General features: G+C 40.2%; 1 protein-coding gene across 12 annotated transcripts in view; it reads right to left on the reverse strand.

Moving 5' to 3' along the window:
* Positions 1-1,833: 1,833 nt before the first annotated feature.
* Positions 1,834-26,606, reverse strand: part of msi2b (musashi RNA-binding protein 2b) — a 272,159-nt gene continuing 247,386 nt past the window's right edge. For 3 of the 12 annotated variants that reach the window (XM_013912041.1, XM_013912044.1, XM_013912043.1), the window contains 4 exons: positions 20,557-20,676; positions 11,236-11,415; positions 6,981-7,135; positions 1,834-2,195 (listed from right to left, as the gene is read on the reverse strand). In XM_013912041.1, the coding sequence (XP_013767495.1) occupies positions 2,151-2,195; positions 6,981-7,135; positions 11,236-11,415; positions 20,557-20,676 (500 nt within the window). In that variant the 3' untranslated portion in view covers positions 1,834-2,150. Of the gene's footprint in view, positions 2,196-3,686; positions 3,758-6,980; positions 7,136-11,235; positions 11,416-20,556; positions 20,677-26,606 lie in introns of all 12 variants that reach the window. The other 9 variants (XM_005737860.1, XM_005737857.1, XM_005737858.1 and 6 more) reach the window with 9 other exon arrangements.

Below are 26,606 nucleotides of genomic sequence, written 5' to 3' on the forward strand. Positions count from 1 at the left end.
TTTTTTTTTCTTCTTCTTCTCTTGACTGTTTAAATTATTACTCGATCACACCTCCATATCGTTTACTTTAAAAGTAATCCAGCATAGTTCTTTACCTGGTTGTTTTAAAAGGAAAAGAAATGAGACGAGACGCGGGTAAAAGGAAAACAGCAAACGCATCTGCGGCGGCATCGAAGTTCAAAACTTGAACGCATACTGGAGCCTATTATTATTATGATTATTATTAATAAATCATCATCACGAGTAAAACCATCGACCACACGTACTGTGGAAAACCCGGTGCAGTGGTAGATAGTGAATTATTCAGTGTCATCTTTTGACCCCGTATTAAATATCGTCAGATGAGACATGGGTCTACTCTATAAAGAAATCCAAGTGTACACAGCAACATAACCAGTTACTTCTTCCCACGCTGTGAACTCGCCTCAAAACGCTCAAGTGTTTTGTCAAGTCGAGAACACGCCAGCTCCGAAATCCTTCATGCTATCCCAAAGCACAGGGCAGTTTCCTTTTTCTTTTTTTAAAAAAAGCCAACATATACATGTGCAAATAGAAAAAAATGGCCTGTACTTTACAACTCACAGTGCAATGATTACTTGCTTAATTACCTTTCAGTGTTTTCATTTGTTTTGCCACTAGAATAAATTAAAAAAACTGCCAATGATTCCATAAGAGAACTCAGGAAGGCTGAGGTATGGTATCAAAACGTTTACTTTCCTAATTCACTCAAAAAAAGAAAGAAAGAATAAGATCTGAGTCGGACAACGAGCGTTACATAAAGACTCGAGCACAGAGCCCAGATGTTGTGTTCCAAAGGAAAGAAAAAGAACTAATCGGGAACGTGCAGGATGAAACAAACATCAACATTGCAGCTAACAAGTTCCTCTCAAGAGTAGAAAAGTGTCAGGATGCGCAGAGCCTGCTTCAAGTTCTAATCTTCAGATCTAAGTACAGTGTGCTTTGGATTTAATCATCTTTTTTTTTCTTTTAAACTTTCTCTTTGAAATGATACTGATACTGTAACAGTTAGACAAAAAGATACCAATCAGGCTCTTTATTTTTTAAAATGATTATTATTATTATTATTTCTCCAAAACTGTGTTGACTCACCGCTTGTAAATTTTGCTGGTATGACACTTGTAAAATTATTCAGCTTCAGTATTTACAGAGCAAGTGTGTGTGCGCTAGGCGTGTGTGTGTTCGTGTGTTTGTTTCCGTGTGGGGTTGTTATACCGTCTTCCAGCAGAAAAAAAAAAAGTAGAATAATAACTGTTTACAGCTTTGTCTTCTATTCACACGCTATAACATGTTCTTTTGACACACCATCACAAAAATATGCTATTCTCTCACTGAGTTGGTTATATGCAGTGACTGGAATAATATGTACAGCTACATTTCTTTTTCTCAAGTTTGAATTCACAATGTAGTTATATGAAATTTGTTATAGCATATATATATATTTCTAAACAACAAAAACAACACTTATAAAAAAGGACCATAAAAATATTGGAGTCCTCTTTGTATTGCCCAAAAATAGGTAATTATGGTTAACAATGAGACATCACAAGAAATAAAACAGCTACTAAGATTTATTACTTAGATACCTTCTTTAAAATTTCCTTAAAATGTTTTTTTTTCTTCTCCGAGTCTTTCCGCACTGAGCTTTTTTTTCTTGTGTTTTCTTTCTTTTCTTTTTTTTTGCAGAAAGACTGAATGAAACATCCCGAGCTTTTTTCCTTTTAGACTCACCGGTACAAAGATGAAGACGTGACTTTGAAGATATTCTTGGCTATGACCGCCGTACTTCAAACGAAAAAAAAAAAAAAAAAAAAAAAGATTTACACAACAATACCAGAAAAGAAAAGAAAAACGACACAAAATTAAAGGTTCAACTAAAACGACTCTCTCAAAGCTAATCAAAAGAAAAGCTAACAGAGGAAGAAAGTAGGTGAATGAACTCGACGTGAAACATCATACCAAACCAGGTTGTAAAGTTATAGGAGGTTTGGATTATAGTACAGCAGTTGTTATTTTTCTGAGATGATAAACATTTTCTTTTCTTCTTCATATGGTTCCGACTTTCGTTCGTTTTGCCGGGGTGACGCTGTAGTGCTTGAAGTTGGATTAGCATCACCTGCACACAAAGCCAATTAGAAACTTCGTCCTGTCTTTCCTGGGCCACCAGATATACTCTGCTGGGTGATAAAGGAAAAAACACAACAACAAAAAAAGGAAGGAAAAAAAAAGGAACAACAGCATTAGAAAGCATACATTTAATTAGAGTAAGTCTCGAACATAAATAATACTCGCTGTGACGTATTTTGCAGGCTTGCTGAAGCATGAATAACTGGGATATGATTCTAAGAAACTGCTACAGGTCAAAATTTCCTGCAAGCATAACAGAAGCACCAATTACTGTAAAAACAGCCTGTCCAATAACAAAAAGTCTAGGCTGTCACAAATACCACACTATATACTTAAACGGCTTATTAATTTAGCATTTGTGCATATATACTGACCTGCCACTTTATTAGATATATCTGCTCATACCAATATCTAATCAGCCAATCACATGCCAGTAGCTGATTGGTTAGATGGAATTAAACCGACAGCAGCAGAAGACCACATTGCCTGCCACTCCTGTCAGATAAGAAAAGGAAACTGAGGCTACAGTTTGCACGGGGTCACCAACCTCAAAAGTGGGAAAAAACAATTTCATTCTGATGGTAGAGCCAGAATGCGGTGGAAACTACATGAAAGCATTGCTCTATTCTGCCTTGTATCAACATTTCAGGCTACTGGTTGTGGTGTGACGGTGATATTTTTTGCCAACTTTGGGCCTATTGGTACCGACTGAGCACTGTTTAAATGCTACAGCCTAGCCTACTGTTACTGATCTTACCTATCCCCTTTGACCACAACATACCCACGCTCGTTATACTCGTTGACGTACCTAATAAAGTGGCAGGTGTGGTATATCGTGCTGTGGACTCTTGTAATAAGTTTAAAAACGTATACAAAAATACATTTTATGCACATCAAACATCTACAAGTATCTGTAGGGCAGACAAGGTTTTATATATGACATTGTGGCTGTACATATGAGGGACAGTGTTAGCAAAAAGAAGGTCATGTAGTAATAAGCAATTCCCTTCCTCAAAGATTCTTCCTACACCTCGGCTGCTTGTTAGTGAAAGATTTTGCAGTTTCGATTTAAAAAGTTGTGAAAGAATTGTAATGAGAGTCCTGTCCTTGGACAGCCAGAGCTTAGGTCAAAAACACTTTAAACTGTGACATCCCCTCTGGTTGAATAGCAAGACATGTGATTTTTCTACACAGACATGTGACTATTTTAGGATGGAAACATTTCAAAATGTCAAAAAGAAGGAGGAAAGAAAAACTGAAGAACCGGTAGTATGTGTGCGGGTAACCGATATGAAGCTTTCCTTCATAAACAATCACAAAATGATTAAAATTCTCGTAATGTCTGCTAATCTTCTGTCCTTTTTATCAGTTGTATTTATTAGTTTTTGGAGAAAGACCTCAAACAAACCACCTCGCCACACTCACACGTTACTACCAGCTCTGTGTTTCCCCAAAGAGAGGTGAAGGAACAACGATTAATGCGATGAACACATAGTACAGATAGATACTGATAGAAATGCACAGTAAATAAAATGCAATACCTCTGATGAGATGGCAACCGGCCACCTGTTCAATGGTATCCATTTGTAAAAGCTGTCGCAATCAACGGGCCCTAAAAGTGTACAGTTAGTGCTTTTGTCAGTATGCATTTCAAAGAGAGAAAAGTGAGTATCATATCAACTTCTTCTTTTTTTTCACAGCTAGCATGAATGTGAATGTTGTGATCATGTTGAGGAGCAGAGCAGGAGAATACTGAAATATCAAACCAACTCTTTTAACACTCTTGCAAAAAGAATAATTGCAACATTACATCAGGAAGAAAAAGCCACGTAATGCTAAAAGATATTAAAAACAGTTAGATATGCTCTGTACAGTAAATGATTCATACTGCATTTAATAATGCAAGCTCTTATAACAATGCAGCACTCAGATTACAGGATCTAAATACAAAATATGTAATAATACACACAATCCCCATTCATGCTAACATACACAAGTGATTTCATCTGAAAGAATGCCGAGAATAGGATCATAAACAGCCTTCAGTAAGATCAGTGTGCTTCTGACTATTGAATGGCTTTTATTACTGAGGCTCACTTATCAGGACACTGTGAGCTTTCCTACTGACAGGTCTGTAAAAAATGATTGGATTCAAACACAACAGTGAAAAGGAGAGAAGCACTTTCAGCAGCGCTTGCTTGTCTTTATCACCTCAATCAGCTAATTGCGCTCTAATTGTCTTGCATAAAAAAACAGTTAAGTTCATTAAAGCTTCTTCGCAGTAGCTGTTTTCGTACTGGCTAAAGGGATTAATAAAATCAGTGGAGCGTGAGACAGAAGGACAAATCGGTGAATCTGAAGTCATCCGTGAGCTCCTGAGATATGACGATCTTATATGCGCTTGGTTCAACAGCGTCCTCGGTAAAGAAGTGAATTATGAAACGAATTTTAGTTCTGAATCATTTCCTATTTTAATGGTCTGAATAGAGAGATCATCTCGGCTGGAGCAGGAAGTCAGAGGCCTGCTGCATCACCTCTCCTTTATTGATTCGCTGTGATTCTGAAGTGGTGATTTAGTCTAGTAGTACTATGGGAAAAAACTGACTCTCCGTAAGGGAATCGGAAGGCCCGGCTTGAATAATGTTGGTAAAATACACCGCATATTCTTCACCCACCTCTTTCATAAATCAGCTGCACTCTGCTGCTTCAATATTAATCTCATCCCTTCCGAATTTTTTGTATTTTTGTGGTGGGGGGGTTAAAAGACTTGTTCTATTCTCTAACTCAGTAATAAACTATGGCTACAAACTGTTGCAACAAATGGAAAATAATTGTAACAAATGGCCTCATTTCCATCTGTGAACTATCTGCTGGTAAATCTGCCTTGAAAATGAGCCAGCGTGGTGTTTCATAGCAAATATTTTGCTTCCTACACTGAGACCAGCAGATTAAAGCAGATAGCCAGTGGACCTAAAGCAATTAATAATAGGGGCTTTGCTCAGGGAGGAAAAAGGCTTTAAAATGTTTTTTTTCTCTTAAGCTCTGCTTTGCGTGGATATCATAAATCAATTACGCACGGCTGCAAACATCTAAACGAGCTCTTTTACCTGTTTTGTACATTTGTGACATTATCCAATAGCAACAAGGCATTACAGCCGTATAGTGCAAGCGTCACATTCACGACATCTTCGCTAAACCGCCGCACTTAGTTCAACTGATTCAAGCGCACAACGTGATAAATCTCCTGTGGTACTTCTCAGAACATGTGTGATTTCAGAATGCAGCATAAGCCACAGTTTGCCACAAAGGCTTAGATTTAAAAAAAAGAAAAAAGCACCACAAAATACCACAACCAGAGGATCACCTAAACAAATAAAAAGATAAATATCTGTTTACTGTAGCATGAAATTCAAGTTAATGATGTGGACTATAAAGTTTGGAACGAGCGTCTTCACCCTGTAGTCTTTTCGGCGCTCGCTCGCTGTACTAATGGGCTTGTCGTTATTCCATCTCAGTTAAGCCATGCATTAATGAGCTTGTTGCAGAAAGCAGGTGTTATTTTTATAGTTTACACTGTGTCACTCAGTTCAGTCATGTAAAGCAGCACAAACATGCTCCGATGTGAACTGAAATCCTGCTGCACTTTGCTAGGGCCAGAAAATTCACACGGTAAAAAAATTTAATTACTCGGCGAGGTCGAAGGTAGACTAACGTACGAGTAAACAAAGTGCTGATTGGGTCTTCTTTCGTGGCGTTTGAGCCTTTTCCTTTATTGACAGTAAATAAGCTAAGTACATCAGATTTAACTTTGGCTCATTCAGTCTTTGGCTGCTCTCAGAAAACTGTCTTAGGAATGCTAAAAAACAGAGAGGGAGTAGTTTATGATGGGAACTGACTGCTAAGTCTCATTTATTTTGAATGTAGAAATAATCCTTGTTAAGCCATTACATATGTCTTTAGTAAACTAGCTCTTGCTAGGTTTCCACCCTGCATAGACTCAAACTGCTGCAATGTTGGGAAAACACGGGAAATAAGAGGAATGAATCTGAATGGCTAAACTTTCTTCTTAGAGTTCCTTTTAGAAGTAAAGATGTTCCTACTGGCTTTAAGATGATCTCTCCAATACTTATGATAATAGATCGGTTCACAGAGAACACGGAGTTTGAGAGCACAATTTTAATGTCTTTTTCTTCACCTTCAAAGGAAGGTGGAATTATTAGCACTCTGATGGGGAAATCCCTCACAATATTCTCTTTATTACCGTCACCTCTTCTTCCTTTGTAGTCCTAACACTTACGCACTGACTTGGCGACCAGCTGCTAACCGATCAGAGAGAAAAGTTCAACAGCATGTGGCTGAGCAAGCCTAACTGGACAAGGGCACTGGGAGACACAAAAACCTGTGTGGGAGCATCGTCCTAGCAATGGAGTGAACTCCAGCTCTGGGACAGATGGGGTTCTAAAAATAAAAGAAATTTGTTCTGGGCAGGTGATGCAGGATCTGAAGTGAGGTGATTTGTGCAACAGCTAGAGGGGAAAAACATTTGCTTTTGACACAGATAACTTACAGAGCTGCGATGGGCTTTAACACTGATGTACTACATTATTATGGGAGCCCTGAATCTGACAGCAGCAAAAATGCTTCCCTGGATATTTTCTAAGACGACAGCAGTGATTATTTTTAGTCAATTCAGTAAAAGAATAAATGCTACTTTTTATGCAAACACTGAGCTGCTTTACAGAATGTTGCAATTGAAGCCCATTTGCATTTTTTTTAACGTCTAATTTTAGTGCAGAAGAAGAAGCAGGAGGTGCAGTCGGAATTTTAGTACTTACTGTGATGCTGGGGCCAAAGCCAGAGCCAGGCTGAGGGCTAGCAGCACTGATGTAGTTGCCCACAGCTGAATCCTGGCTGCTAGGTCCATATAGGTCAGCCACAGGCCCTGGACTATTAGCGCCGGGGAAACCTCCGGGCCTTGACGGGTTGGCACCTGCATACAAACACAGCGAGGAGCGGAGCAGCTCAGAAACCCCCAACAAAGATCAGTATATCCTTACTCTTGTGACTCAATGGGCAAATTGAAATCAAAAGAACGCATTACTGGATTCATACATTTGTCTTGAAGGGCTTGCTCATATTACAGGTTACTGTATTTGATGCTGTGCGTTCAATTTAATTTGTAATCGACTGAAAAATGGTGCAGGATTTTGGCTTAATTTCATACCAAACAAGCAAAATTAGGGGTGAATCCAGTATGAGATTCTAAATATAATCTACATGCTGCGTGTATTATGCACGGGAATAACATTCACTTTGTATAGTCATGCACAACACAAAACAGGCACGTTGCTAAAAATACTTCCATCATGCTAATAAACTAGTAAGGTTGCAGTGTAAATGTTGACATGCATAATGTGAAGGAGTACTTGTACAGCGACATTGGCTGTAGCATAAGTAGAGGAACAAAGGATTATGAGGATCTGAAATTTTTGGTGAGCATTCTGAGCCCCAGAATTTGAAATACTACCCTCTATTTTCTTATATGATCTACTAGGTATATCCCCCCCCAAAAAAACCCCCCAAAACAAAATCATATAATATTTAACACTTTTCAGCTTTTTAGTCTGCAAGAGTAACTTCCAGCATAAAATAAAATGGGTATGTCAGGCAAGAGAAGGAGGGAAACTGAGGAAATATAAAAGCCTGACCCGAGTTCGTCGGCAGGTCCAAACTTGTAGGGTGGGGGATAAAAAAGAAATACTGTACGTGACTTACCACCTTTTGCCCTGTGAGTAAGAGCAACTCAGTATAATAAAATGCCTTTTGAAAATCCATATGCCTGCTAAAGGCCAATAACACTAGCAATACAAGGAAAAACAGCCGGGGAGAAAGAAAAATGCAGTGATCACTTAACAGCAATCTCCTTTGCTGTCAGCTTCGCATAACCCTCCATCTCACCCTTATTCACAGACAAACTGTGAAAAAAAACTGTGCAACTGCATTAAAAAGAAAAATCCTCCGACCACAGAAAATGCTCCATCTTGTGTATATATATTAGCTCATGAACCCTGTGATGCCTGAGAGGAGGTCTTTGTAGAGCATGGAAAAAGACACAGTGTGACTGCTGTGGCTCCAACGCGCTGATGGAGACACGCACACACACACACGGTAAACTAACTATCATTGTCACCTTGTTTAACGTATCACCGCTCCATCTATCAAAGCCGCAACAGACAGGTTAGGTTCACTGGAAGCACCTCAAAGCATGCTTCAGATATTTATGTGTGGCACTCTAGGAAAATGAAGCCATCTCACTAAACATATATCTAGTGGAGTTGACACTGCTGTAACTGTAAGGACTTTAAACGGAGAGTTGCTAGTGCGCTTATCTTGCCCACACAGCCCCCAGTAGGCTGGCTTATTATATAATTAAGGATTTTTTTTTCCAGTTGAAATGGCAATCCTCATTTCCTATAACTGGTGATTTTTATTGGAGTGCAGCTCACCCCTCTCTCAGTGAAAGTAATTTTTTGATGTAGAGGCTGCAGTGGTTTGTGCATTTAGCCAAAAGAACGCCAGACTCCACTGTAACGCATTTTTCTGTTATTATCTGGAATATACATCCTTTTTTCATAAAGACAAAAAAAAAAAAAAAGATTGGAGAGAAAATGATCAATCTTGTGTTTGTAACAGATACGATCAGTTATTTAAAGAATTCATATCTTTAAATCTAATTATCTGCCCTTTGAAGGGAGGAAGCTTTTAATCGGTTCTGTTTGTTTGTCTGTCTGCTCGTTAGCAATCTAGCGTCCAAAGTTTCCAAGATATCATTTTCAAATGTTGTGGGACGGTAGATACCAATAACAGCTCAAGCTGGTTCAATTTTAATGAAAATTGGTTTAAGGTTAAGGTCACACTAAATGTAAACTTTTTTTTTCTTTTTTTTTTTTAAACCCTTTATATTACCCACAATTTTTTTATGGATTGTCTTCAAATTTTAGAACAGTATACTAGGCCTCAGAGGGCATGAGTACCTAGGTTGGCTAAGCATTTGACCTTGACCTTCATTGTTAGCACCAAGGTCAAAGTTGACCTTGAAATAAAATTTCAAGAAACCATATTGAATAATATATCTCATGAAAAAGCATGGAGAGAGATTTTTATTATTTTTTTATTATCATTTTTTTTACGTCCTGCAACGATGATAGCCCTTGCACTTGGTGGGAGTTGCCATCTCCGGATGTTTTTGTATACTTGTGTAATTTATAAGTCAATTACATTTTTGTCAAACATTCTGATTGAATTTTATCTCCTTCAAAACACCCACAATTAAATGTCTCTGAATTTCACATAGGCTCAAGGTTGGCTGCAGATTCCAAGTCTATTCCACAAACAAAGCCCACGTGCTACGACGCAATTAAGCTACGCTGACTCACTCAGGATTTGAACGTGCCCTCTCAGGTGAGACAAGCTTCAGCTTCAACAACTCAACGAATATTTCAGGGGCCATGCGTGCAGCAGAGACATATTCATTAGGTGCTGCTAAAGAGCCGAGGCAACATGACTTTTGACCTAAACACCTCTTTACTCTTTACTTAACTGCTCCAAATCGCCTATCAAATACTATAAATCAGCACGTCACTTAGCCTCACAATCGACAGACAAGGGCGATTGATGTGTACTTGCAGCGATGGGAAGAAATCAGCTCTTTCCCTCTCCTATATAGATGTTTATCCCATCAAACAGTCCACGCTGCTTAGCAAATCTATAAGAAGAAAAGTGTTTTCTCAAACACTTTTCTGCTGATGTTGCTGCCTCATGTGTACAAGTATTATCACAAAAGCCTCCAACAATTCCTTTACAACTCCACAAAGTTACATCTCTGTAATTTGTTGTCTTTAAAAGGCTCGTCTTGTGCATTTTTTTGTCTGCTAGCTGTACTAAAGGTTACACAGACAGCCTGTAGTAAATGCCAACATCTGCCGGGGGCAGCTGGCCAACACTTTAACCATTAGGGGGAAAAATCTTGCCCGCACTCATGACCTCAGCCCAAAAAGACTGACAGGACAAATCGCTTTGCTTTCTATATGTATATTTGTCTTTTTTTTTTTAAAAAAAAACAGTTATACTGTTGGGTGGAAAGACAGCCAGAGTGGTGGTTGATTGGATGATTATACACTGGGTTCCCATGATCTCATGACGATATTCCACTAAGCAGGAATTTAATGAAAGAAACACTGTCTGTAAAAACACAGTCAAAAGATCGCCATCACCATGACACACATTTGACATAAACACTTTTATTTTAAAAGTCAGCATATATTAAAAATTCCTGTCTGCTCTCAAACAAAAAATATCAGGTTGAAATTCTATTTAATTTATCTGCATAAAGCTCGCAGTTTCTGAAATCGCAACATGAACTCCATTTGACTTAGTCTCATCCCTTGCTTTTTAACAGCTATGATTACATAAGAGAGAAGATCAGAAAAAAAGCACAGAAGAAGAAAATGTGCTTGTGTTGCGGAGTAATGGCTGTATTGTGCAAAAAAAAGTTGTCCATTAAGTGTTCAACACTGTACAGCATTTCTACCAATTTCACACACTAATAATACGGCAATCACTCTTACACTAAGAATTCCTAAAGGGCTTGACTGAAAAAAAATGGCACTCACTCCCACACTTGCTCTCTCCTTTGCTGTTCCAAATTAACATAAACCTGAGCTCTGTCAGAGTGGCCAGTGTACTCTCAGACATCATCAGTAGTTATTTGGTTCACATGCAAATGAAGGATTACATTCTGTATATGTCGACCCCCTTATGTGCAAGCAGGGGCTGGAACATAACTTCACAAAGGAACAAAAGATCTACATTAAAAACTGTAGAAAAAAAAAGGAGGAAGAACATGCAATACTACTTTGTCAGCAAGACATTTTTTAATCATCATTTTTCAAAGGGATTTTTTTTCCTCAACAAAAGTAAGAGAAAATATGTATATGTGTATAAAAAAGATTAGATCATCTGCATGGAAAAATGTCATGAATCAAACTGAAAAGTCCAAAATGTGGATGAGATAGATGCTCAGATACAAACCTGGGTTCTTAAATTGATCCGGGCTGTGTAGGTGCTGTAGGGGGGAGTTGCAGGCGGAGGTGGCATGCTCACTGTGCAGCATCTGAGCCGCTTGGGGCCCCAGGGAGCCATAGTCAGCAAAGGAGCAGGGCCCCCCCCTCTGGTCACTGGGCGCAGAGTAAAACCCATAATCGGGGAGGCCTGGGAGATACAGTATAGGGTGGGGAGGGGGAGGGGAGGGGACTCCATCATTGTGGAAATCAACTTGTTCATTGTCATAGTCAAAGTGTCCAGATTGATAAGCATAGCTCGATGGTGCTTTACACCATTTTAAGGTCACATCCTTATATTTTGTCTGCTTTAGTTGGCCCTCCCTGCCCTCCCTCCCCAGCAGCTCCTGCCATGTGGCCAGACCCCCTGGCATATGGTCCGTGTTTGCTATGTTCAGCTATATTGTATATACACTAACTCGAAAATAATGGACGTATAAAATAATTCCATGAAAGGATATAATTAAAAACTGCTCATTAACTTAATTGAAATGGACCAAAAGCAATAAATACAAAATACACAGTAAGGCCACAGCTTTGCATAACTGACCTGTCCCAGTGTTTGTTTGCAAGCATTAATGAGTGAGCTAAAAAAAAAAAAAAAATCTAAGAATCAGGTCAAAGCAGGTCAATACATTTCTCATTTCAAACCGACAGTTCTTACTTGACGTACCTGGAGGAAGCTTTTGTCATTTAAATGAAAAGAAACACAGAGCGCACTGATCGATAATTAATTTAAACCCCTCGTTTTTTTTGGACCAATAAAAACTGATAAGCTTTTTATGTGAATGAGATACAGACACGTTCATGTTTATTGATGATAAGAATTCTCAAGTGTACTAAGTACTCTGAGCACGTCTTAGATTGGCCTCTTCGAATTCTTTCTTTGACACAGATGGTGGATTATCAACAGTTTAGAAAATGTCATTCAGCAATAAGTCGTGCTGACATTTATTGCTTGTTCTCTTAATCTGTGGCAAGCTGCTCATATAAAGAGTGCAATTAAAAGAAACTGCTCCTTCTCACACCTCTTTGATAAGAGAGTTAATCTACTCAGGAGGGACTGAGATTGGTGACACCGGCTTTTCCATGCTGGGTTTCCCCTGCTGTGTGTTTGTTTTTTTATTTGGGTCCTGGAGCGAATAGCCATTCAAAGCCACTTCACCTCTACCCATTCAGAGTGAGACAGTCCACTTCTGCCAAATGGAAAGTAAGCACCAGCCATGTTTCTCCCCGCCAATGCTTTTTAGCACTCTGATCTCACCACTTGTGGGCTGTCTGCCCACTCATCAAATTATAGGCTCCAAATAGGGCAGGCTTCCCACGTACGTCACATAATGCCTGACACATTGAACAAAGCTCAAGAAGCAATCATTCCATTTACTTCACTTAGAAAAATGTCACTGAAAATTGATTGGCCTTGCTAATGAGGAAAAGCTGGATCAATGGAATAATTATAATGGGGAAAAAACATTGACAATAGCACAAACCACGTTATTAGGGATTCATAAGGAATCCATTCCAAATATATCACCAGTTTAAAACGGTGCAAACTCGCCTTGTGAGTGTACAATAAAAAAAAAGTCACTTTCATACGATATAAAACCGACAATAAAGGCAGCTGAAAATGAACCATATTGTAATCAGTGTGATCTTGTGAAGTAGCAGCATTAGGAAGGTGTAGATGACATGCACACTCTCGAGTAGATGTAGGTGATTTGCTGGATTTAGGTTGATAATTACTGTTATTATTGTTTAGACAAAACCGACATTAAAGTACGGTATTAGGGCTACTGAAGCAAAAATAGTGTTAAAAGCAATCAGCTGAAGTGGGTGCATCTTTAAACCTGTGGTCAGGGTTGACATGAAAAATAACGAGAACCCTTTAATTTGAGGTGAGGTTCCAACCCAGTGAGACCCTTTGTGTCTTTCTAAACAACTTTCCTGCTTACCCAGAAAACTAAAGTTTTATGTGAACAGAAGACTTTTTTTGCTCACTGGGAAGAAAATTTGTTCAAACGTGACAACTGCAACCACCAGTTGCAGCCAGAGGTCTTAAAATGATGTTGGATGATACTAAAAGAAGCTCACGACAACAATAAATGGAAAACTGCAACACAACAGGCCAAAAAACATACAACAATCAACTGGGTTGAGGATCAGATGCAGATCCATACAGTTTATCATTCATTAAAAAAAGAAGAAGAAAAAACCCAAACACATGCCAAGGACAATAAACACCAATCTTATGCAATTTAGCCTTTAAAAGTATCAATTACCACAAACTGGGCAGGGCTCGGTTAGAGAAAAATAAGGGAATAAGGCGGTGCAAATACTGGCAAATAAAATCTGAAACATTTAGAGCTCGCTGTTGGTGAGGGAGGCTCAGGTAGGAAACTGGCTTTGTTTGGCACAGGAGCACAACAGAGACACAAACATGCAGGCCCACACTCGGAAAGCCATATATTTTCATCAGTGGCTATCTGATCTGTTATGCAGGACGAGAATGGGCAGAGTGTGCCCACAGCTGCATGAGTATCACCGATCATATCGCTGTGCCTCAGACCGTCCCACTATTAATATTCACACAATCTATCCAGAACAATGGGCCTTTCTTGGACTCCTTTTTTCCACTGGCCACTAATTGGATGTAATTACTCATCTACAAAACAAATGAGCGTGTTGAGGTTGCCTTGGAGACTATATCAGGGGACCCAGCAGTGCGAATCGTTCGCAGGGCTTCATTTATACTGATAATTATCTCCCCTGCCCCCACCCTCCTTCCCTTCTGCCCTCAGTGACCAAAACCGGCTGTGAGGCGATAGAGAGGGGAGTGTCTTGCAGTCATCTGTTACTGACATCATTGGGGTGGCTCTCTTTAAGTGGATAAATGCCCTGTTCTCAGTCCCACTTTGCCAGGTGACTGCCTTTAAGGAGGAATCACAAACCTTGAAAGTAGTCTTCTTTTTTTCCCCACAAGTTGGAAAATAAAAGAACCCCATAATCAGACTGATGATAAAATATGGCCTCGTGGGTCTTCAGGATGTGAAAAGGTTTACCAGGAGTCTTTGTCGAGTTTGGGATCATTCTCATTTTAAAACCAGAGGAAAACACTTTGTCCACATCTTCTACTGTGCAAGGGTTCGCTAAAAGGCCTCTGTTTGGAATTCTGATCGTCACCAAAATATTGACTTTTCATGTGCAAGAAGCTTTGAATATACATGAACATATCTGTTATTTACGCAGTCAACAAATACCAGGCATCGGGGAATATAAAAATCTATCACCAAGTTCTGCAAATAGAAATTTTCATGCAGCCACTCCTCCCTTTCCCTTGCGGCACCAGCAAGATTCCTCGGTGGCCATCAAACCACATCACTCTGCAGAAGATGTCAATAAACCTGACATGCTGCTTCTCAAATTAGCTTTGAATTTTAGAGCTACCATAATTAGCTTTTCCATTTTCACCAATGTCATTTAAAAATAGCGTGAAAGAAACTAACAGCTCTTTTGCTGTCTAGCCTTGCTTTCACTTTCCATTTGAAATAATCTTTTCTGAATGAATGGCTGAGTAATTAACAGCACTAGACACCCTTTTCAGAGAGCACAGACATTTCATAAATAATACATATTTAATGTCTTGTCATTTTGTGTTCAGAGAAGCTTGGCTAATGAATTTTAACAGATGATTTCTTCTTGCATTTACTCACCCATACTGAGGCCTCTGTTTTCTTTACTTTTCATTTTATGCCTGCTCTTGCCTTTTCTTGCCACTCGTTCCCGTAACGGGCAAACTCAACAGAGATATGGATTTACCTTGGGGAACGACTTGTGGAAAGTGCCAAGCGCCAAGAGAAAGTGTGAGCGCAGAATCACGGGCAAAACAATGTGCAACAGAGAAAGAAATCCGCTTGCAATAATTTGCAGCAGCAAAGCCCAGACAGGCCATGCTAAATGATTTTAATGCAGATTTTAACCTGTGAGGGATCGGGTCTGGTTGGGACTGAGAAAGGGCGCTCGGTTATCGACAGTCGGCGCAGATTATCCCATCGTGAGCAGCCCCAGAGCTGACAGCGCTGGCCTTTTGGCTAAACACATTTTTTTCAAACATGTCTGGTCAGGCTTAAGTGGTCTGAAGAAATCTAAGACTCTCTGTGAGTGAAATCTGAGCGCGATGCTGGCTACGTCTAATGGTCATTTAGACACAGAGGGAAGAATATATGAATAAATCAAAGAGGAACCGACTCTTAGAGCAATGCTTACTCAGAGATTGTACGTTAATGGGTTGCTAAATCTCACATCCATTTATTTCATGTGTTATTGTTAGGGTGGAAAAGACTGCAGATGCTACTTTTGTCTGCTCCCTCGTTCACAAAGGACCATCACAGCAGGGTCGCATGTCTGAGTTTGCAGTTTTACTCCGGATGCCCTTACCAACACAACTCTAAGGGGATTTTTGTCTCTGACTGGAAGTAAACCAGCAACCTTTCATTTGCACATGAACATGTAAACCACTACAGTATGTAGCCACACAGTGTGGAGAAAACTATGCGCTTCTTTTTGCAAAGTAAGCATTCTGCAGTGTTCTGCAATAACCACATAATGCACTATCGTATCGAACACATACTATATTTCTAAGCTGAAGTCACAGAACTGACAGCAAAATACCTTCCTAGCATTAAGTTTTCTTTGAAGAGTGTGTTATGTATGCAGCCCCTGGAGGGCAGAGCGGTGATGTCCCCGAAGGCCTGTGCCTGTAACCTCAGAGCATCTGCTCCCCACAGCTGTGAACCACCGCTTTGTGGTGGAGGTGCAAAGGGACGCTTTGCCCTCCCCGATGTGTCAAATCTTTCCCTGGGCCTTAGACAAAAACCCGAGCAGGATGGGCTTGGCATGCCTGCTCATGTTATTTTGCAGCAAATACATGTAAAGTGCTTCTGGCCTCAGAGCTGAGCTCTGCAGATTAGCATCTGGGACAAATGGACCCATGCTCACTAAGAGCCAGACTGATTAAGCCTCGTGCACATAGCCAGTCCTACTCTCCTCTCAGGCACTGCAGAAGATCACAGAGCTTGTTGGGAGGAAATTGATAATAATCTTAACTTGGAAATGACTGTCACTTTTCCTTTCTTTTAATCGCTGGGAAATAAAAGAGGTGGAAGGAGAAGTGAGATGAGAAAACGTGAGATCAGAACAAAGAAGAGGAGCAGCTAACTGAGGGGAGGAATGGGTTTTAAATGATGTGACGACTATCCTAAATCCCAATAAAACTGGCAGGGCCACCTCTGCAATTTATACTGCAGCACAATTTATTCATAGGGCTGGCCACAGCCACTCTATTTCAGTTTCGAGCACCTGAGTCAAGTCAGACATACTGTACATAGCAAGTACCCAGACCTGTAAATGCAGTTAGATGTGCTTTGTGTACACTGCAGGTAGAGCCGAGATCTGAGACTGACATTTGAGCTTCTCAGAAAGCTCAGAGGGACTCAGGAAAACACTCAACCAGAGTACACTGGGACCTTTGAAGTTCCCTGGACTGTCAGAACCATCTGCATCAGTTGCATTTTCTCAGTTTTCATCTGACAGCGCACAGGAGATTTCACATAAGTCTACTTTAAAATGGAGAAAGAGTACCACAATGAGGAGGAAAGAAGACCTTAAAAAGAATGGCTAAATTACTAACTTTCTCCACGTGTTTTATTTGTTAGATATCCATTTATAATATTCAGAGTGATGTTCTCAGCATGCATTTCAATGGTCAGGTTGTTGTTGACATGTATGTCTAATTTTTACCATTCAGTTCCCCAATAAACTACCCGTCGGTCTCAATAACTGTGGCAACAATGGCTCTTTTTCTCTATTTACTGGTTTGTTCTTCACATACACAGCAGAGGTTAAAGTGTACGTGTTTAAAATACAGGCAAATAAGTAATTTCCTCAATGTTAGCCTTAATATACAGATGCTCAGCCTTTCCAACTGCTACAATACGACTGCCTTTTAAAACCTCCACTGGCACCCAGTCATAGCTTGATACCAGTCTAAAAATCCAAGTATGGACTGGCACCTTTCCACCTCCAGGCAATGGTAAACTCTGTCAAGTAGCCACATCTCTCTGATCTACCTCTCGCCTGAAGCTAGTTTCTCAAACGTCCCCAAAAACACACATCAAGACTACCCCTCAAGCGTTGTTGCACTTGAGAGGTGCAAGATACTACCTGATGGGGATCAGAGTAGCAAAAAAAACCACCTCTTCAAATGCACACCAAACACCAACCTTTTGCAAAAAAACCCATTTGGAATTACACCAATCACCGCTTTTGCTTTTTATTAGCCTGTCTGAGTAGTAACCGTTAACTCTGTGTTTTATTTCTCCCCCCCCTGCTGACTGGCAGTTTTTATTGCCTGGAAACAGGCAAGAAAGGTAGTGCAGTAGTGTTAAAATATATAGTGCAAAAAAAATAAGATTAAGCAATAAAACACATGGTAATAGATCAAAGAAAAAGTGGCACAGGCCCACTTAGCTGTGTCTATGGTTTCCTGCAGGAAGCAGGCCACTGCCATCCAAAATACACCTTGTCATCAGCAGTGGTCTGTCGCACAGAGAGAGGTCAGCATGCTGTCATTCTGTCTGCTGAGCACTGGGAGTCGGGCGAAAGTGCCCTCTGTCACTGATGGAAAATGTCTTCCTCATTTTCACAACACTCTCTTTGTGTATCGCTGCCAATCTCAAAACAAGCCTCGACCTACACAAAAAGCTTTCCTGTAGCATTCTACTTATATCTCGTGATTATCAAGTGTGCATTTTTACTTTTATTTAAAGCCTGTGGCATCCGGTTCAGGTGAAATATCATCGCCAATTCTTCTCTCCTCCTGGGTCAAAGTCCACAAGCACATATATAATATGTGGTGCTCTATGGAAACTGTAGGTGGAGTCAAAGCACATGGAATCCACATGTACGTCTGCACTAAACGTGGAGAATTTAGCAAAAATGAAAGCAAGAGCATTGCTATTCCTGGACTGACACCCCGGGCCGAGCGTGCTGCAAATTAAATGTTACGACGGGATGGAGATGCAGCAACGTTCCCAGATGACACAAACAGAGAGGAAGGTCAAGTCTAAACAACCTGTGTCCTCTGTTTGGTTTGTGTCTGCGCAGAGAGGAGAGCACTCCATGTATTATTCCACGCTGCGTGTTAATGGCGTCATCTTGAGGACTTCTAATAAATCATTTGCGACTCAGAGCCACGAGATGGAGAGCTGCTCTCGTTGGATCGTCAAGAGGCATTTGTGAAGTTTTTCTCCCGAGAACAGAGCGGATACTAAATGGCAACAATAAAACAGAATACAGCTGTTTTAGATCTGCTGACATTTTATGAGCTCAGTCAAATTATGCTCATATTCCACATTTTGCTGCTGTTATTATTGTTGTTCCATTTTCTGCTTTTCAGACACATTCTGCCATTTTTCTAAAGAGTTCTCCTTAAACTGTCTCGTGGCTGTTTAAGTACTCTAAAACAGGCCCATGATGTCACTGTTTTTCACTCTGACACCCCTCCCCCTTCGCCCCTGTTCATAATCATTTACTTGTCTCCCTTCCATTTGCAGCTGTCAGAATTAAACTGTACATAATAGCTGCCATCACGTCTCTTGCTTCCTGGCTGCTGCTAACCCCAAATCAACATTCCTGCTTCTTAGTGATGTTCATTGCAATTGTTGGTTAAGTTCTTTGTTTTCAAAATACAAAATCAAATAGCTTGATGTGAGAGAAAGAGCATCTGATTGGCTTCCAGTGTTCCCTCTGTTGATTTGAATTAAGTTCAAATGAGAAGAAGAGCGTGAGCTTGCTTGTCTGCATTCGTGTGTGCGTGCGTGCAGGTAGTGTGCGCCCGTACTGTAGCTGTCAGTGTGCTCATGTGCAATAGTGTGCATTTCACATCACAGCACATGTCATTAAACACCAATTGTCTCCTGACTTTATATCTGTAAGCCACTGCACAAACCAGGCAACATCTGAGTTACAATTAAAACACATTTGCTCCAACAAGCTTCAAATAGTATGTCTGATTAGGAAAGACAGTTTTTCCTCACTGCCTGGAGGCTGTGTGTTCAGTCAGGGGAGCTATTATTGACAGCTATTGAATGATCTACAGTTGTAAGGGTGGGGGAAAAAACAGGATGTCTAAATGAAGCCGACAAGTTGATCAATGCTGTTTAAGACAGAAAGAAACTTGCATCCTGTTTTTTTGGTACAAATCTCTTGGCAGATATTCATCTGCTTGCGAATGGGGTGTGTGCTGTCAGAACGCTTTCCTCGAGTGCGTGTGTACTTAAAGTTGATCTCTACAAGCAGGCAGCTAAAGCACCGACTAATCTTTCCAATTTCCCTATTAAACGTCTGTATTTACAGATATAGAGCAACACAGGATAAGCTGACGTTCGTAAAGAACCGACACAACGGTGATCACAAAGGCACCCGAGGTTCACGGTGCTTTGATGATCAGGTTGTAAGAAAAGTGTCTGGGAGCAAAAATGACTGCCATTACTGTACTCCACTGCTTTCTCCTCATTTATTTCTTTTAAGAGACAATCCACCATTAGACCAAACATTACGCAACTTAGTTTAACCTAAATGACAAATATCTGGACGAGGCAAAGGAAAATGTCCATTCGGGTAGTTTAATACTGAGACAAACTGGAAATTCATTACCTAGCTTCATGGGTTACAATATTCTCAATTTTTGAATCTGAAAATATTTATAGACATACTCTGAGAAGAAGATATTAAGGAAAGACTTTTTTATTTGCCCTAAGCTGCTTTAAGATCAGATTTTCTTGCATGTGTAACCATTTCTTATTAATGCTAAAACCCTGAGAGCTTCGAGTACAGATGTTTTAGACCGCGGATCGCCTCTTCATTAAGGTTTTGCTTCAGAAATTTCCTCCTGGGAAGACTTTTACTGTCTCAAAAGTAAACAGAGCTATGTTATCATACATGAGCGGAATTCATATTAAAATTTGTCGTGCTTTGTCATCAGCCCTTAAAAATCTTCCAGATGAGAGAATTGGAATTAAAGCTGCCGGTTCATGTTTTAGAGGGATCTGGAGCGGCTAGGGCTATGTCTGAAAGGATGTGTATGTAGATATTTTGGATTAAATATGTATGTGAGCCTAAATTCAAAATGTTGCCAAGTGTGTTGGGGGCTGAGGGAACTATGTCTATGGGGAGAAGCAGAGCAGGAGAAGTTGAAGAGAGCAGCAGCCACACAGAACATGGACAGAGCGTTTACCTGGCCCTGTGCTCTGTGGGTACGCCAAGTAGCCGCCTCTTCCACGGGCCCCCCTACCTGAGCCACGCGCTGCCGCTACTGCCGCCGCCGCCACCGGTCCATATGCTGTCGCTGGGAAGCCTGCAGGCACATATACACACACATATACACACGCACATCACTTCGTGCACAGAGATGAGTACCTCCCAAAGCTACAGGAGAATGTTGATACCAGTGCTGAGCTACAGGATAAAACTATAGCTTTCACAGACAGGGGCTCGTGTTAGGTCGACATCTGTCAGCAGTCTCCTACAGAACACAGAGTGAGATTCAAAACCCCGCAGACCTGCTCGATCCACACACACAGAAACAAAACGATAGCCACGAGCAACTCACGGAATAAAACGAGCTGGGAAAAAATAGAGACACATAGGTCAGCTCTGTCAAATCCAACCTGGCACGTGAGAAGGTTGAGATTTTAAACAAATCACCTAATAACTCAAATAAACAATCTCCAAATTGTTTCATATACACAACATTTGATTTCTATGTATTCGAAATGTCATGTTTAGCAATATAATCCACATGCTCTTACTGTAAAGACTATATCTTTGGACTCATACAGAAAAATATGCTGATGACGATACATGTAAGAATGAATATATGAAAAATGTATGACTTCAAACTATATAAAGGTACATTTCTGCAAATGTGTAGGACTGTATTCAGCTACAGCACAAACCCGTGTAAGATCTCTGATTACATTAGTGGAGGAATTTGGCTCTGGGGGTGTTTATGTCACATGCTTTGGATGAAAGATTATAGCCACTTCTGAGCTGCATAGACATGGGCATAATGGCCCTACCTCTGGGGACCATCCCTGCATTTTGTTCAGGAGTGCTCCCAATTACAGTGAGTGTCTATGGAATCAGAATAATCCACTGTAATGCAGTCCACATTTTGATTTTTGATTTTTTTTGTCTGGCTATTCAGGTGGAACATATGTAGCAGAGAAAAACATTTCCCACAATCAGACGAAGGCATCTCTTGGATGATTTGTCACTCAGAGATTTCCATCTGTGAGCTTATGTGAAGACTGAAGAAGTCTTTTGTGTTTGTTTATTCTCATGTAAATACTTTACTGATGTAAACATTTATACCCCGACGCTGAGATTCTTTAAGCTCGCCACTTTAAAGCACATCTACAGCATACACTCACTCAGAAATCAGGCAGTTTGTGATACACTAATAAAATCAAGGCTTTAATTCCATGCAAATATAAATCCACTTTTAAAGGGTCTGATTATTCCAACAAATATCAGCCTAATAATCAGACTGTAATTAAGCCAACACAGTATCTGTGAATTGTAATTACATTGTTGGCCTTAATGAACACAGTAGCTAGAGGTGGCTGACAGAGACTAGTCCATGCCCAGGGCTTGGGCTCTCAGCACAGGAATGGCATGTCATTAGTATGGGTGATGAGATTCCTCACTCTGGGCTCAACACCTTCTATGCCTAATCAGCCTCCTAAAATTATCTCCACAGGAAATGCTTTCCTCACTAGCAAAGAAAAGATCTCCAAATTCCCTCAATTGGATTTTTTCTTGATTTTTCCCCCCCTCCTTTAGTTGATATGTGTGCATGTGTGTTTTTTGTGTGTTCTGGCTATATTCTGGAGACTGTGGTTTAGACATTACAAAATGGCACAAGATACCTCAGAGGATTATTTTTTTTGAATGCTGTAGAGGTGAGAGGAGCACCAGCGGGTGACCTATTTTCCGAGCCAGCCTTGTACTGCTATTCCACGAAGAGGGACTCACACAAAAGACTGATGAGACAGAGGGAGGGATGGGGGGGAGGTGAGAGGGCAGGGTCAGATGAGCTGCAGCCAAAGAGAAAAACACATAGCTTTTCATCAGCCGCCCGAGAAGGAGGTAATTCACAACTCTGTCGACACAATATGACCATGAATGTGCGAGTTGGGTGTGAGGTGCCATCATGCTGCGACTGGTAGGCAGGTGAAGAAGAAAAAGAAATGCCACTTTTCCCCCGACTATCTAACAGCTCAGGAGAGAATAACAGACTGAGGTAGCATGGTGAAAGGAGAAAAAGGACACACAAAAGACAACAAAAAAGGCAACTTAAATCCACCCCGCCTACGCTACTGCAGCCGCAGCACACCTGAAAACGACTCCAAGAGCTAATCTCCGCCTCTTTTCACTAAAACACAAATCGACTCTGAAGCTATGCTAATGACGGCCATGCACCCCTGAATTTCCACTTACAATGTCCCTCATGGTTGATGTGCACAACAGTGCACTCTCCACCTCTTTCTCTCTCGCTCCCTTTTTCCTAAGTGCTGAATCTATCTTCCCCTCACTGCCATTGTCATGACACCCCCAATAGACCCACTGGCTTGGAAGTTAGTTGCGGGCAAAGTTGTGGTGAGAGATTAACTTTGCAGGATTAGGTGGGTTAATTAATAGATGGCTGCTGCTCATTGTTTTGTGCTCACGCTGTAAGAAGCCACCCAAGAGAAGCGCTGCAGCATTAAATCAATTTCATGGCCCTTTTATTACTGAGGAGATAAAGCCAATATTTAGCTTTCTATTCTTCACAATTATTGGGCCCCTGCTTTGCCACTTGAGTGGCTGCGCTTGGCTGGGGACAAGGACACATCTGTTTATGAGCTGTGGAGGCCCGGGGGCCTTGGTGTCCGGACTCCAGGGAACTGTCCTCAGCTTTCGCTCCTCACAGAAATTCAGCCTTCCTCGAGAATGCTTCGTCGAGAAGGAAGAAAGATTAGACCTAAAGAAAGATGAGGACTTTCAAAACTGCCAGACGCTGGCTCTTGCTAAACAAAAGGATTGCATGGTCTCAAATATTTATATGTACAACTACAGTTTGTCAAAACTCCTTAGTTATTATTCTCTGTAGTAATGCTAACTTAAAGTCTTACCTGACCATGCAAGTCTTTCCTTTGGAACTTTCACATTAACTTCTAATAATTTCTTCTGCTTGAACTGCCACCATGATATACAGCATGTAAACATATCATTCACTGCATAAAATGAACTTTTGGTTAAAGGAACTCAGTAAACAGAATACCATATCAAATACGTCACATCATTGGATCTATGCTGAAGGTGCAAAACGTGGATCCAGAGCACTATACTTTACTACTTTATGTCTATGAAGTGGCATTTTTCTTGGGTGCACGGCAGCTCCTCTTCTAGCTGCACCTGTATTTTGTGAGTCTCTGTGAAGTTGACTGTACTGAAGTAGGTGGAGAGGCGCAGTAGGGGCAGTGTCAGCGGTGATCAAACTGCACAGTGCAATTTTTCTGTCAAGGATTTCTGGGATTTTTGCTTGTTGGAGTCTGGGTCAACAGTTTTGTTTTTTCTATTACAAACTGTCAAAGCCCTTTAACAGTAATATGATATCCAGCAAAGGAGAAAAAAATTAGGAGAAGTGGTTAGTAAAATTAATTCTCGCCACTTCTAAAAACACTGATGTGCCTCTTTTTGCCTGATGTTGCCATGTTTTCAAGCTAACCCTAAGTCAGTTGATTCATGCTGACTCTTAAATATCGATCTATCCAGACAATACTCTTTTTTCGACTTGATCTCAACTTAACCAATGCGCCATTTCTGATACATCTCTGCAGATCTTTTCTGGCACACTGCCTTTCTTGCCACAGACTCACTTTCTGAACCCATTACTCAGAGAACGTCACAATGAAAAGTTGTTGCATTATGCATCAATAAGGTCCTATTTATGTCCTACTAGTCTGACAACAGCTTGACTGATGTTAATGTAATCTGCACTGTTCTTTGGCCCAAAACTGCCAGCAGCAGCTCCCCTGTCATTGACAAAGCAGCTCCATCAGTCACAGAGCACTCTCCTCATTTCTCCTATAAGAAGAGTGTCAACTGACTAATGCACAGGAGGAACCCAGGGACGGAGGATGCTTCTATGGATATGGATCAAATATGCTCAAACTTTAAAATCTTTATGAAACTGAAAACTATTAAAACCAACAACACTATAACTTAATTTTTAAGTGGAAATCTAAAATGCTGTCAATACAATATATAAACATGGTCTCTTTAGAAAGTGTTAGTATTGCTCTGCATCAGTGTTTTCAAGATTTTAACATTAAATTTGGGATTAGACAAGCAGCTAACCAGGATTAGCTCGCTGGCTAGCAGACTTTTCATGCTAAGATGCTTAACACAGTAGCTTGGTTCGACAAAAGGGGCCGGCGAACAAGGCTTTCAGCCTGCTACAGCCGATTTCGGAGGGCCGACAGAAGGAGTAAGACAGATGAACAGCGAAGAGCGCTGATGAGTGAGACAGATGAACCGAGAATACCAGCACACATCAGTAGAAGACAAAGAGAGGAAAGGACAAAGATAATGAGAAATAGAGGGAGACATAAGGCCAGGACTCTGGTGTGCCATTCATTTTCATGGAATTCTGGTTTGAAAAAACCCCCCATAAATCTCCTCATTTAGGTAAATACAGAAACAGAGCAATAAAATGACACATTTGATTTTGTTAGTGTTAATAAAGTGAAGGTTTAACAAGAAAAAAAACTCATGCAAATTAAAAAAAACAATCTTCCTTTTCAAAATATTCAATTATTGATTAATTGCCACTTAAGAAGGCCAAAAATACATTACATTATATACATTAAAATACAATATATGTCTTAACAGTAGTTTTAGTAATGTATGGATTGCATCATTTTAAAATGCAGTAAATTGCCTGGTGTGAACCACCTGTATGCTTTAACTCTCCTTCCGTGCTGCACATCTCTGATAAATTGCTGCATTAATTTTAAGGCCAAAACCAACTTTTACAAACAGGTACGAGAGCGCAGACTATCATTAGCATCACAGTGGATTCCTTTTTCACACATCGGTTTAAAAAAGTAGGAAAACCTTAAATTTATGGAATTCACATAGTAGTATAGACTACCTTTTTGGTAGTGCTTCAATAACCATGAGGTTGATGAGTGATAGCTGATAAGTTACACACCCACACACATTTATCAAGTTAACGCTGGTAGAACACACTTTGTATGGTTGAAAGGTTAAAAAACAGCTTGAAAAAACATTCCCCTCTAAGGTACGAGGCCAGGACTGAAAATGATTTAAAAAGCAGCCAATATTCAAAGAACAACTTTGAAACAACTTCAAAAAGCCTGCAGAGCACTAAAAAAGGAAAAACTAGATGAAAGTATGGCCTTTCTAATCCAAAATATAAAGAAATTATGGGTCGCTTCAAAGTTCAAGGAAATCTTACAAATAAATCAAAATATTAAGTTGCATTAAGGACATGTTCATAATTCAAACAGAGGTGAAGAAGTAACAACCCAGAAAGCAAGAGGCTAAATAATTATAAAACAATAATAATATATTAAATAAATAATAATAATACATTTAAAAAATGGCTGAAAGCAGCAATTTTCATCTGCACTTTAATCTAAAATTGATCTGCTGTAAAGTTGGGCGAAATTTAGGAGAATATTTCTACATTTGAAGCGTAAATGTAAACCGTTCAACAGATTTGGAGTAAAGAAAGTAGATGAAGAATGTGTGTCTCTGTAATTTTAGGTTGAACTTCCTTTTTGATTGATGCTGATTCTCATCAAAACTAACCTGATTTTGTAATTACCTAAGCAAACAAACAATCACATGTTATGGACACATGGAGGAGAGGTGTAACATGCCCAAAGAAAGCCTGGTGAAGCCTGATCATTTTCTTCTGTGAAACTGGGTATAAGCGTTTTAGTGGCAGATGGGCTCAGAGTGGCCTTCTGGTTATGTTTCTGAATTGCATTTGCATCATTTGAGTGTTGTTGAGTTTTTTTATTTAGTTTATTCAGAATAAATTTGGTTTAGCTGACGCTCAGCGCTGCTTTACATAGAGGGGTCTACACTGCTCAGTAGTTTGTATGTCTTAAATCAGGGGTGTCAAACTCAAATACACAGTGGGCCAAAATTCAAAACTGGAACAAGGTCGCGGGCTAACATTAATATTTATTGAAAAAAAAAAATCTT

The sequence above is a fragment of the Pundamilia nyererei genome, unplaced genomic scaffold (assembly GCF_000239375.1).
Source record: "Pundamilia nyererei isolate P.nyererei 1_Seehausen unplaced genomic scaffold, PunNye1.0 scaffold00080, whole genome shotgun sequence".
Classification (NCBI taxonomy): Eukaryota; Metazoa; Chordata; class Actinopteri; order Cichliformes; family Cichlidae; genus Pundamilia; species Pundamilia nyererei.